The sequence below is a fragment of the Mus caroli genome, chromosome 12 (assembly GCF_900094665.2).
Source record: "Mus caroli chromosome 12, CAROLI_EIJ_v1.1, whole genome shotgun sequence".
Lineage (NCBI taxonomy): Eukaryota > Metazoa > Chordata > Mammalia > Rodentia > Muridae > Mus > Mus caroli.
Window position 1 is genome coordinate 74,777,986 of NC_034581.1, and position 12,215 is coordinate 74,790,200.

General features: G+C 46.5%; 1 protein-coding gene across 2 annotated transcripts in view; it reads right to left on the bottom strand.

The window, feature by feature from the left end:
- Positions 1 to 965: 965 nt before the first annotated feature.
- Positions 966 to 12,215, bottom strand: part of Dcaf5 (DDB1 and CUL4 associated factor 5) — a 90,514-nt gene continuing 79,264 nt past the window's right edge. For both annotated transcript variants that reach the window (XM_021178805.2, XM_029484465.1), the window contains exon 9: positions 966 to 5,416. In XM_021178805.2, coding sequence (XP_021034464.1) covers positions 3,650 to 5,416 — 1,767 coding nt within the window. In that variant the 3' untranslated portion in view covers positions 966 to 3,649. The remainder of the gene's footprint in view (positions 5,417 to 12,215) is intronic.

A 12,215-nucleotide genomic window follows, 5' to 3' on the forward strand; every position in this document is an offset into this window, starting at 1 on the left:
ACTATGTTGCCATTGGGGACAGGCCCAGGGCTCAGGAGTGTGGCTGCACCTCAGTGTTTCCCCTATGGTGTACTACACGGTTGTGTTCAGGTTGAAAGGTAACAATGGGCTTCCCCTGGAAGCTTGCTTTCCTGACAAGCATCTTGGTTGATAGGAATGTTTTAGTTAAAACACAGCCTCCTGCAGCTGACGGTTTCACAGGGTTTTGGGTTTTCCACTGTTTTCTTTTGTTTTGTTTTTTTGAAACAGGGTTTCTCTGTATAGCCCTGGCTATCCTGGAACTCACTTTGTAGACCAGGCTGGCTTCGAACTCAGAAATCCACCTGTCTCTGCCTCCCGTGTGCTGGGATTAAAGGTGTGCGCCACCACGCCCGGCTCACTGTTCTCTTTTAAAGAAGCCATGAGAAGCATCATGGCATTTGGAAGCACCGTAAAACATCAGTTGAGGAAGGGCTGCTGGTGGTATCTCTGCAATGTGAAATTCCAATTAATAAAAACGCCAGTTCCTAGCCGGGCGTGGTGGCGCACGCCTTTAATCCCAGCACTTGGGAGGCAGAGGCAGGCGGATTTCTGAGTTCGAGGCCAGCCTGGTCTACAAAGTGAGTTCCAGGACAGCCAGGGCTATACAGAGAAACCCTGTCTTGAAAAACAAAAAAAAAAAAAACAAAAAACAAACAAACAAAAAAAACCGCCAGTTCCAGGATTTACTACCCTGAGTGCCCTAAGCCTGGGGAAGGAGGCCAAGTGGACACAGCCTCCTCTATCTTTCCTTTATTGTCAGATATGACCTTCTTCCCAATAGTCAGAAGTGGCATGACCATTGTCAGACATGGAATTTGTCTTCTAGTCTTCAGTATGGCTTTAAATTAAGTTTCCAACTGGGCAGGAATTAAAACAGCAAAGAAATGAAGGAAGAGGGTGTCTAAGCAACCCAGTCTTCGAGGAAGAGAGGAGGAAGCCAGGGAGAAGTGATTCATAGGTTTATTTGCATATACACAGACAAGAGTCAGCACTGTTGGGTGAGAAGAGGCAGGGCTGTGAGGAGGTAAGGCTTCAGCAGAGGAAGGCACCTTGACAGACAACACGAGACTCCTATTCAATCAGCACAGTTGCAAGCTTCACTTGCCTCAAGCCAACAGCTCATTGAACTCATATATCGATTGAGAATCATTTACAAAACCAGGAGAGAAACAATGGGAAGAGCAACGGTCTCTCATCCCTGGACCTGACACTCAAAACATTATGTACAGGATGCAGGAACAAAATCCGTCTGATCAGTGCCCTCTCCTGCTGGGAAAAACACCCATCACGGAAGAATTTGGGGATTAAATATGTCTTCAACAAGGGAGGCCTGGCTTCTACAATGGTTTAGGTAAAGGGGCCTTTGAAGTAGTTCTGGCCAGGCTTCCAATACACACAACACAAGACCCTGGGAAGTAAGTGTGGAAAGGCTGAAAGAAGCATCCCTTTCTGCCTCCGCTAGCAGTTCATTGGGGCCCATCTCCTGACAACCCAAACCTATGGTGCTGAAGGTCTCTCCCCAGGATGGAAAGCATCCACAAAGGATGACCTTTCTTGGCATCTACAGTTACAAACTCAATGACCTCTGACTTTTAAATGTTTTTGATTACCCAAATGAGATAGCGTTTAGCAATGAAAGACCACATTTGGCAATTGGAAACTAATTATTAAGAGCTAATTTTGCTTTCTTTTTCCTCCAGGAAGATATTGTGAAACTATCTGGTTAAAGTAAAACAGAAGAGAAGAACCAGGTAAGCTAAGGGGAAGAGAGACACACACTGAGGGGTTATAACTTTTTTTGTATATAAAGGATTAAAAAATTCCAATTTAATAATTTTGAAAAGGCAAACGTAAAATGACTTGGGCTTATAAAACCAGAATTTACAATTATCTGTGAATAGTCAAAAGATAAATCATAGAACCATTTTGATTACAAATCTAAAGTAATTCTAACGTTGTTTACAGAGTCACTGTCTCACTTCCCAGGAAGAGTCCAGATGCTGACCGTATCCACCCCCACCCTACTCAGGCGCCTTCCTTCCTCTCCTTCTCAAACCGTGCTTCTAGACTCCAGCCGCACCACATCTCCCTTCTGCGAAGCTCAGAAAGTTGCCACATATCCCCCTGGCTCTTACCAACTGCCTTCCTTTATAAGAACCCTGGTTCCCAGCACTGAGCAGCATCCATCCATCTATCTGTCCGTTCTTCAGCCTTCACAGGTGGTCTTCTCTCGGCTCCATTCCAGCAGGACAGGTCCTCCTCAGAAAGCAACGCAGGCTCACTGAGGCCACAGCTGCCTGTGCTAAGCCCTCCCTATGCCAGTTCCAGCCAAGCTCCAGCTGTCTAGCACCTCTGCATCCAAAGTTCCACTGTTCTATCTTCCTCTTGCTTTTAACATCTACACCAATTAGGTCTTCCTGTCTTGCACAACCCTTCACTGACAACTCGGGGACTACAATCACCACTACACACTGGAAGTTTGATATTTTCTTCTCTCCATTGTTACCTACTTCAACAGAACAGAATGTCTTCTGGGAGCCAGGACACAAACCAGAGACTTGTCTCTCCATACTCCCTGTCTCCTACCAGAAGTTACTACACTGCAAAGTTCAGGTGGAACCCACAGCCTCTGACAACTCCACTCCTGAGAGAAGGTGCCAGCCTCCATTTCTGACTGACGGATTGGCACTGGACTAGAACACAGTACCACATTCTGCTCGCCACTACAGCTCATTAGCATTCTTCTACCAGCCATTTTATTAGAGCAAGGGGGTCCTTTCTTCTTTCAGTGTGCCTGGACTCCATTACCTGGAGCCAAGGAAGCACCTGCTGGCCTTGCGTGCCTCTTAGGAACCCAGCACCTAAATGGTTAGTGTGTTGTCCACTAGTCATTGTACGGCACCTCACAGCACATATCGTAGTTCTGCCTGTTCTGCACACAGTGACACTATCAGGATCTGAGCTTCCACATCAATCTCTTATTAGCATGGGCAATGCTCCACTTAGAGCCACGGTAGAAGCTCAGCGATATGTCAGCTGGAGAAAACATGGAACAGTTAAGAAAGGAGCCATGTTTTCCTCTTCAGCACAGCCAATGAGCTGAAGGAAGGCCTCTTTCCATTTTTATCTCCTTTCTGCTAGCATAAATTTACAACTCACCGCAGCACAATCTGATCTAAGAGACACTGTTAGGACCAGGACACCATGTCATATGAACAATGGACAGGTGTGACGGCAAAAGCTACAGATTCACAGGTCTTTGCTGATGGACAGTTAAAAGAAAGGTCTCCTAAGACAACAAGCCCACATGTGCCAGTGGACACACACACACACAGAACAAGCCGAATGTCCCAAGACGGGCTCATCGTCACAGAACCTGCACAGGAATGCTATGCTCACATCTCACTAGAGAAGAGCTGCTGGCAGTGCCCTCAGCAGAGCGCGAGGCAGTGCCAGCTAGACATGCTGACCCACTGGAGAGTGGCTAACAGAAGGAGCAGCAGCAGACACGTTTCAGGCCCTGGTTTTATGTGCCTTTAATACTTTTTCCTTTCCTCTGTGTTCACTAAACAAGAAAAATTATTCTGTAAGGCTACTTTTTGTAGCTTTTGTTTTCCCTTTGTATTTATCATGTTTTTAATTTCTTCTCTGAGGAGGAGTTCTCTGACTCTGTGTCCTCCAATCCAATTCGGTGCCTTTTGAGGCCGCTTTGGCCACGAACAACCTTGCTGCTGTCCAGGGCTGAGGGGTCAGGGGGGTCCTCTCTCATTCCAGCACTTGGGGTCTCACAGGCCATTTCCGACCCACAACAGTCTTTGTGTAGAAATGTCCCTGTCAGGGATGGGTTATCATGGTCAGTGTCTAGGTGTCTTGGGGAAGAGCAGGCCACTGTCTCCAGCTCCCCAGAGCTCTGCCCATTGTTGTGGGGGTGCAGGGGTCTGGGGTGCAAGCGTCCATTGTTGTGGTTGGCACAGACAGTATCAAGGCTCCTCTCCTCACTGTCATCAGACTGGGTCCTGGGACAGTTGCCAGATGCACTGTTAAGAGTGGAGCCCGAAGCCTTGGGGCCAGGAGAGGCGGGTGGCTCCTCAGCCCGACTGCTCAGGGCCTTGCTCAGAGCCTTTCCATTGAGCTTCTTAGTTTCAAAAGAGTGTTCTAGTGGGCCACTGTTGTTAGTGTCCTGAGAGGTGCCCTCTGGCACCTCTGCCCAAGGATGGCTACTGTGCTCATGGCCTGCACCGCTGTTGGGATTTCCGGCGGAAGTCCCTTCTTTACAAGCATCACTGCTGCAGCCTTCAGAGGGCAGGTCCTGGTCCCTCTGGGCTGTGGCTGTTAGACAGGCTTCCTTACTGGAAGAAGGGGTTGGGTTGTCTTTGTGGCTGGTTCCTGCTCTTCCTTCATCAGCCTCCTCTGCCACTAAGGAGGTTTCCCCATCTTTGTTATTCGAGTAAGAGATATAGGAGCAGCGGAGCCATTTGTAAGCTTTGTAAATCTTACGCTCAACTGATTCCATGTTGGCGGCTGGTGGTGCTCGGCTTGGCTGAATATCCAGAGTGGAAGTGCTCCGCTCAGGGGAGGAGTCTGGGGAGGAGGAGAGGTCATCTACCTTGATCTGTGGGTAGTCGTAATTGTCCTCTCCAATGTAGGTGTTGGTGGACTTGGCTGGACCAGTGGGCCGCTCATCGCGGGCTGTCTTTTGTCGCCTCCGCATGGCGTTTCGCTGCCGGGTGGTGGCTCGGCGTTGGTTCAGTTCCTCTTCATCCTCAGAGCTGGTGGAGCTGCTGGAACTGCTAGACCCATCCTCAGGGCTGGGCGACCGTGGCCGAGGGAAGAGATCTGTGTCCAGTTCAGCCTCACAAACATTCTCTTCAGAATCGGACTCATTGGACAGGGCCAGGAGGCGTTTGTCCTGGTAACGCCTCAGAGCAGACAGGCGCTGCTGCCGAGAGGATGCATCCTCACATGTTGGCGTTGCTGGGGTTGACACCGCTGCATTTGTGGTAGTGACGCGCAGGGGCCCCAGGTGGAAGGCGTTGTCTGCAGACTCGTCTACTGTGGGAGGTGGGGAGCGGGGCAGTGAGGCTGAAGATTCCGAGTCAGTGTAGCCTGAGCGCTCACTGACCCCCGCGTGCAGCTGGAGGATAGTGCTCTCGCTGAGGTCACTGTCCGAGTCTGAGCTCCAGCCCTCAATTTCACGGCGCACCAAGGAGTCAAAGAAAGCCATCATCCGGGGGTCTTCCTGGACTGACTGGTTAGCGTAGTCGTGGGACAGGCCGCTTCCACTGTTCAGAACAAGGCTAATGTACTCCTCATGGGTGTAGAGGCAGCGGGAGTCATCTTCAATCCGACCATCCAGGTCGCCTGTACATCCTGGCTGCTTGTATGGGCTCCAGATCTACACAGAAGAACAAAGCAAGAAGATTGGATGGGAAGTGTTCAGTAGTTGGCCATGATCAATACCAGTAAAGAGCTCCCCCCCAGATCACTGTCATTTTAGAGTCTCAAAGCAACTTCAAAACCATTTTCCTTACGGTACAATGGCACTCTTGTAATACTAGCACTTGGGATGGTAAGAAATGAGGTCACGAGGACAACTTGAGCTATATAGCCAGAACTTGTCTAAAAAAAAAAAAAAAAAAAAACAAAAAACCAAAACCCTAACTCTTTATTAGACTGACTCTTGTAAAACGTCTATCAAAAATGCAGCTTCCAGAGGTTGGTAAAAGCAGCTTCGAGCATAGAATTACACTTGGATCCAGAGACCTAAGGATATCTTTAGGTGGAGGATACTCACATATTGTCTCTTCCCCCTGCATTTCCAGTACATTGGAAATTATAACTTTAATCTAAGAGGATGGGTAAAGATGACTTTTAACAATTTCAGAAGATTGAAGCTTTGCACAAAGAAGAGCTTTTCCAGAGTGAAAATATTCCTTGTCAGGCATGGTGGCACATTTCAGAGGCAAAGGCAGAGGCAGGCAGGTTTCTGTGAGTTCAAGGCCAGTCTGGTCTACATAGCTGAGTTCCAGGGCTACACTGTGAGACCCCATCTAAAAAACCAACCAACTAACCAACCAAATACACACCCTAAAAAGATTTCAGTCTATAGCCACACTTCTTCCAAACAACAAAATTCTATTTTTAACCAATGAGAATTACTCACTGGTGCCTGACAAGAATAGACAATTGCCTACACTGTGCTCCCTCTTGGACATGCAGGCCTCAGTTACCCAGGAAACTGGGTTCTCTTAACCAGAGTTAGTTGCTGGCTTGCTTCAATTCTCATAGCTTCAGAAAGAGATGAGGCGCACTGCCCCTGGAGGGTGACTATCCCTTACCAGGTCCCCCATGGTTAAGGATGTACACTCACAGCTGGGAAATAGCAAAACTAGAGTTTTAAACTCAGGTGTTTTTAGTCAAAACCTGAGCTCTACAGTGGTGTTAAGTTATGCAAAATCAAGTTTAAGATAACTAAGCTGTTGATGCAAATGAGAACAATCAACTCTGCCTGACAGCCAGAGAGGTCCACAGGATAACACCAAGCAAATCAGTTATGCCAGCCCATAGCCATGGCACCTCAATGAAATTTCAGCCATTTTCTTGCCTGACAGGCTGGTGCCTCTCTTTAGATGACATCTAACTCAGAGGACAGTGTCCCATCCTACCCCATTCACGTTCTCAAAAGCGCACTAAGAGCAAATTCACCTCCCAGGAAACATCCGAGGCCTGCTGCTATCTCTGAGATTTCCAGTTCACAGGAGGCTTATGACACCTAGGGCTGGCTACTTCTCAACATCAGCAACCCAGATGTATTCTTTCAGTTTGTTTCCTTTCTACAGCCAGGACAGGGTTGACCCTGAAGCTCCATTAAGAGACTGTGACTCATTAAGTCACAAGATCATGTTCTCAAGGGGGTCAGGAGAGGTAGGATATGTTAACTAAATGCTACCATATAATAACCATAGAGCAATAGCAGAAAGCAAAGGTTTAATTTGAAGGACAGTTAAATTCTTTGTGACAGTCAATCACAAGCGTGGAAAATACTCGTGCAGCACAAGGCTCAAGCTGCAGCCAACCATCTCTGCAAACAGACTCTGAGGATATCAGAGTTTGGTGAATAGGAAGGGAGTTGAAGGGTTCCGAAGGTAACCACCTTAGGATGCTTTTTCGGGTCTCATTCTTAATTCTGAGCCAAGTGCTTAATTTTCCCAGTTAAAAAATAACAAAATGTTATTAGCTATATTCCCTAATATGAAAACAAATATATTTTTCCTTCATAGAAATCCACTCTGCTCACAGAAATGGCCTAACTACTTCATAAGCCACTTTTTAAAATTAAAAACTTTATTTTACATAGCCTACCTCACAAACCACTTTTTAAAATTACAATTTTATCTTCTGCATTTTAGTGTTTTGCCCGCTTTGGAGGCCAGAAGAGGTAGTCGGATCCCCTGAAACTGAGTTACACAAAGTTAGAAGCTGCCATGTGGGTACTGGGAATTGAACCCAGGTCCTCTGCAAGAATAACAGCCAGTGCTTTTACTCACTGAGCCATCTCTCCAGCCCCTTGAGAAGCCATTTTTAAAGTTCTAATATCAGATTGGGGATTTAGCTCAGTGGTAGAGCACTTGCCTAGCAAGTGCAAGACTCTGGGTTTGGTCCTCAGCTCCGGAAGAAGGAAGAAAGGAAGGAAGGGAGGGAGGGAAGGAGAGCGAGCAAGCTAGCTAGCTCTAATCTCAAAGTCCCTACATTTTCTCTTCAGGAATAAAAATCACAAGTTTTTTTGTTTTGTTTTGTTTTTGTTTGTTTGGTTTTTCGAGACAGGGTTTCTCTGTATAGCCCCAGCTGTCTTGGAACTCACTCTGTAGACCAGGCTGGCCTCGAACTCAGACATCCGCCTGCCTCTGCCTCCCAAGTGCTGGGATTAAAGGTGTGCACCACCACTGGTGGCATAAGTTTAAAGTTAGTTTTACTTTGACTCTGGAAGGTGCCAAAACAGATTAAGCTGAACTGTGCATTTCTGAAGATTGAGGCAACAGAATAAGCCTGGATCGGGAGGCAGGAGACTTGGGAGTGTGGACTCCTAGTTAACTGGAAACCCTGGGTGAGGCGTGGCTCCTCCGCCCAAGCAGTGAGTTAGATGGGCTCTAATGTAGCCCTAAGACTCAGAGCAAAACAAAACTTCTCCTTAGAAGTCAGTGTTTGGTTGAGAGCAGTACAGAGCAGGAGCCCATGTCCCACCATTTCCCACAGTCCTGAGCAAATCCCTTCACCCTGGAAAGCCTCCATTTCTCAACCATATTATGAGAGTGATAACATGACACAGGCTATAGCCAAGCAATGATAGGCATGCTGCTTCCTTTTTAATTGGTGGCTGAACCTGTCAGCCAGAAAGCTTTAAGACCAAAATGCTTTAGCTGGCCATCAGAATTACTGACTCCCCACTATCCTGGTCCAGAACTACTTCAAACAATTATACAACTGTTCATTTCTTTAGGTCTAAGTCAGCAATTCAGAAGCACAGCAGTGCTGGGGCTGGAGAGATGCCTCAGTAGTTAACAGCACTTGCTGCTCTTCCAGAGGACACAGGTTTGATTCCTAGTGTCCACATGACAGCTCAAAATGGTCTAATTCCAGTTCCAGGGAATTCAATGTCTTCTGACCTCTGTAGGCACCAGGCATGCATGTGGTGCACAGACATATACATGCAAAATGCTCATACACAAAATAATAAATGCTAAAAGTTTAAATTTAAAGACAGGCTAAGTGAATGTAGGATTCATGAAGGAACCCTGAGAACAGCAGTGGGAGGAGCTCCAAGTGGGCGTGCCCACTTCTCTTGAAGTCTCAGTTCAAAGTTAAGATCAGATAGTAACCTCTATTGAGATGATAAAAATTCTTCTTCTTTTTTTTTTTTTTTTTTTGGTTTTTTCGAGACAGGGTCTCTCTGTGTAGTCCTGGCTGTCCTGGCACTCACTTTGTAGNACTCACTTTGTAGACCAGGCTGGCCTTGAACTCAGAAATCCGCCTGCCTCTGCCTCCCGAGTGCTGGGATTAAAGGCGTGCGCCACCACGCCCGGCAAAATTCTTCTTTCTAAAGTGCGTTGTTAACTGGGCAAATACCTCTAATCCCAGCACTTGGGAGGCAGAGATAGTTCGAGGCTAATCTGGTCTACAGAATGAGTTCCTGGAAAGCCACAGTTACTTAGAGAAAACCCTGTCTTGAAAAACAAGCAAGCAAGCAAACAAACAATCAAAAATTTGTCTCCATGTCTTGGGAACCCTTTCATCTTTATTTTTTCTCTTTCCTTCTGAGTCATTAATTCCTAGAGAGACCTGTGTGACCTTTGTCATTATGCTCCCCAATGGGGCTGCCACAAACAGCAAGCACACTGTAGACATAATATAGAGCTTTAGAGGAGAATTTGCCCCATCTTCTCAAATTTTAGCTATAAACAAACCCTTTCTTTTGCTGTGTGTGGGCATTCAGAGAAACAGAGGACCTGTTATGAGTGTGAAGAGGTTGGCTCTCTCAAAGGGGCCTCTTTTCCAAGCTGACCGAGGCAGTAGAGGATGAGAAAGGAGAGTGGACAGAGGAGATCAGATCTCATGGGAGAGGATGCTCCTGGAGCGGTGACCTGACCCTGTAGAAGCAGCAAGGAATGAAGTGACATCCCATTAAATAACAGTGGTCAGGCCCAGGAGAATTCCAGGCAAAGGTGGCAAGCCCTCACAAACAGCAGACATGCACATTGCTGAGACGTAGGGGTCTTTCAGGATGATGTTGACTTAGCTAGGAAAGGGTGGTCATTCTAACAGAGAATTGGGCCAGCACTGAATTTCAACCTGCTTCTTCTCCATTGCCTTTCCTGCATTTAGTTTTCCTTTTCTTTTTCTTTTTTTCTGAGACAGCGTCTGGCTGTGTAGCTCGGGCTGACCTGGGAATGTGCTGTCCTCTTGCCTCAGTCTCTTGAGGGCACTCCACCAAACCCAACTATACTATGCCCAGCCAGAGGCAGGTGGGGAAACGTGTGAGAACCCAGAGAACCTTTGTGCTCTGCTCTCATTGCACGCTCATGGCTTTAAATGGCCTCTCTGTTCCTATGGGAACCTGGGAGCAGTGAACTCCATAGCTCAGTCTGGATAACCTCACAGAGAAAACATTTTCTTCTCTTTCTTGAGAACTTGGCCAGTTTCCAACCTATGACCTTTAGAGTTAAGACTTCGGTTGACTAAACAATATCTGAGGAGACTCAGCACAGAAGCATCCAAGTAGATGTCAAACAGGAATTTCTCTTCTAAAGGAGATGCCCAAGCAGAGAGCTCTGAAGTGAATGACGTCAACAGGCCTAGAAAGGGCACGTTGTACAGTGCCAACCTATTAATCATAGGCCAAAGAGAGGGGAAGCAATGTGAGGAGCAGGGCTATTTCAATGACCGTCCTAGTGAAGGATGACTGCGATGGTCCAGACAGATGACAGATGGTGCTGTCCGCTTCCTTCGCCAGCAAGGTGAAGGCGGTGGATAAGGTTTCCTCCTGGCTTTCTATACATTAACCACATGACAGCAATTTGTAATTTAAATTTCATTGTCTGAAAATAAAAGACTAGAGAATACTCTGTCCCAAATGATATATCTAGAATCTTCTCCTTCCTAAAGCTCAGAGATCACTGTGAAGATGAGATAGGAACCTGTAAGAGGCAGAGGTGATGGATGACTGCAGCAGAACTGCTTCCTGAACACAGCAGGGCAACTGCACAAGTGAATTTGCAGCAGCAAACTTAAGCCACACCAGACTCTATCGTGAACAGGAAGATGCTCACCAAGTCCCAAGCTGAGGAGCTAGAAGCAACTGATGGCTGCTAGATGAACAAAGGAAGCTACACACACCTCTCACTCCGCCCCAAACTCCATACACAAATGAAAGCACTAAGTGGTGTAAATGGGCTAAAAAAAAAAAAAAAAATACAAAGCACATAAAGTTGGGTGGGGATAGTGGTGGGGGAAACCACTAGGCAGGAATTATAAGGGAGTGGATGCATGTGTGAAATTCTCAAACAATAAATAAGGAGGAAAAATACTAAATCATCACAAATATACTTTTACTTTTCCTCTGAAAATTCTCTCAGGTTATATTTTCATTAAAAAATATTAAAACAAATATTGAGGAAGGGTTGAAGAGATGACTCAGTGGTTAAGAGCCCTGCTTGCTCTTCCAGAGGTCCTGAGTTCAATTTCCAGCAACCACATGGTGGCTTACAACCATCTGCAATGGGATCCCATGCCTTCTGGTGTGTCTGAAGACAGCGACAGTGTACTCATATACATAAAATAAATAAAACCTTTACCAAAAAAATCTGAGGAATTTTAACTATTGTAGGAAGCATAATCTCTCCTTACTTAAGAGTCAAGTTATCACAGGTCCTAAAGTATTTATCATTTTATGGGGGCAGGAAGAACTCGTAGTAAAGTACTTGCCTTGCATATACAAGGCCCTGGTACAATCCCTAGTCCTGGGCGAGGTAGAGAGAGAGGGAAGGAGGAAGGAAGAGGAAGGGAGGGAGAAATTATCATTTTCCCAAACCTTTGTTTCCTCTGATATGGAAAAGGGCTGCTAGCACTGTGAGTGACAACAGGTTACCCTTCTGTGAAAACAAGCCAGGCTGGTCCCCTCTGTGTTAGCCACACAAACACTCCTCAGCCAGGGTGAGTGTGTTTAGATGGCATGCTTAGTATTCATCTCTAAGTCACCTCAATCAAAACCACAGGCAGGTTTTGTCTTTTAAAATGAATTTTGAGCTAATTTAGTCATGAATCTGACAATTACTCAGTTAAACCTGGGCTAAGCAATTCAGACACAGGGCACACCAAGTAACAGAAGAGACAGTGGTCCTCCTAGTCACATGAGTGTGGAGGGCAGCAGAACTTACTAGTCAAGATCAGAGGCTACTGGGATACAGCTCAGAAAGTAGTGCCCAGAGTGCACTTCTGAAAGCGGATCTAAAGGTATAGCTCAAAGCCAAAGAGAAGTCAGAGGATGCTGGGTCAGGAGCCCCAAAATCTGGTTGGTTTAAGGCCATCAAATCTACACCAAGGGGGCTGGTGAGATGGCTCAGTGGGTAAGAGCACCCGACTGCTCTTCCGAAGGTCCGGAGTTCAAATCCCAGCAACCACATGGTGGCTCACAACCATCC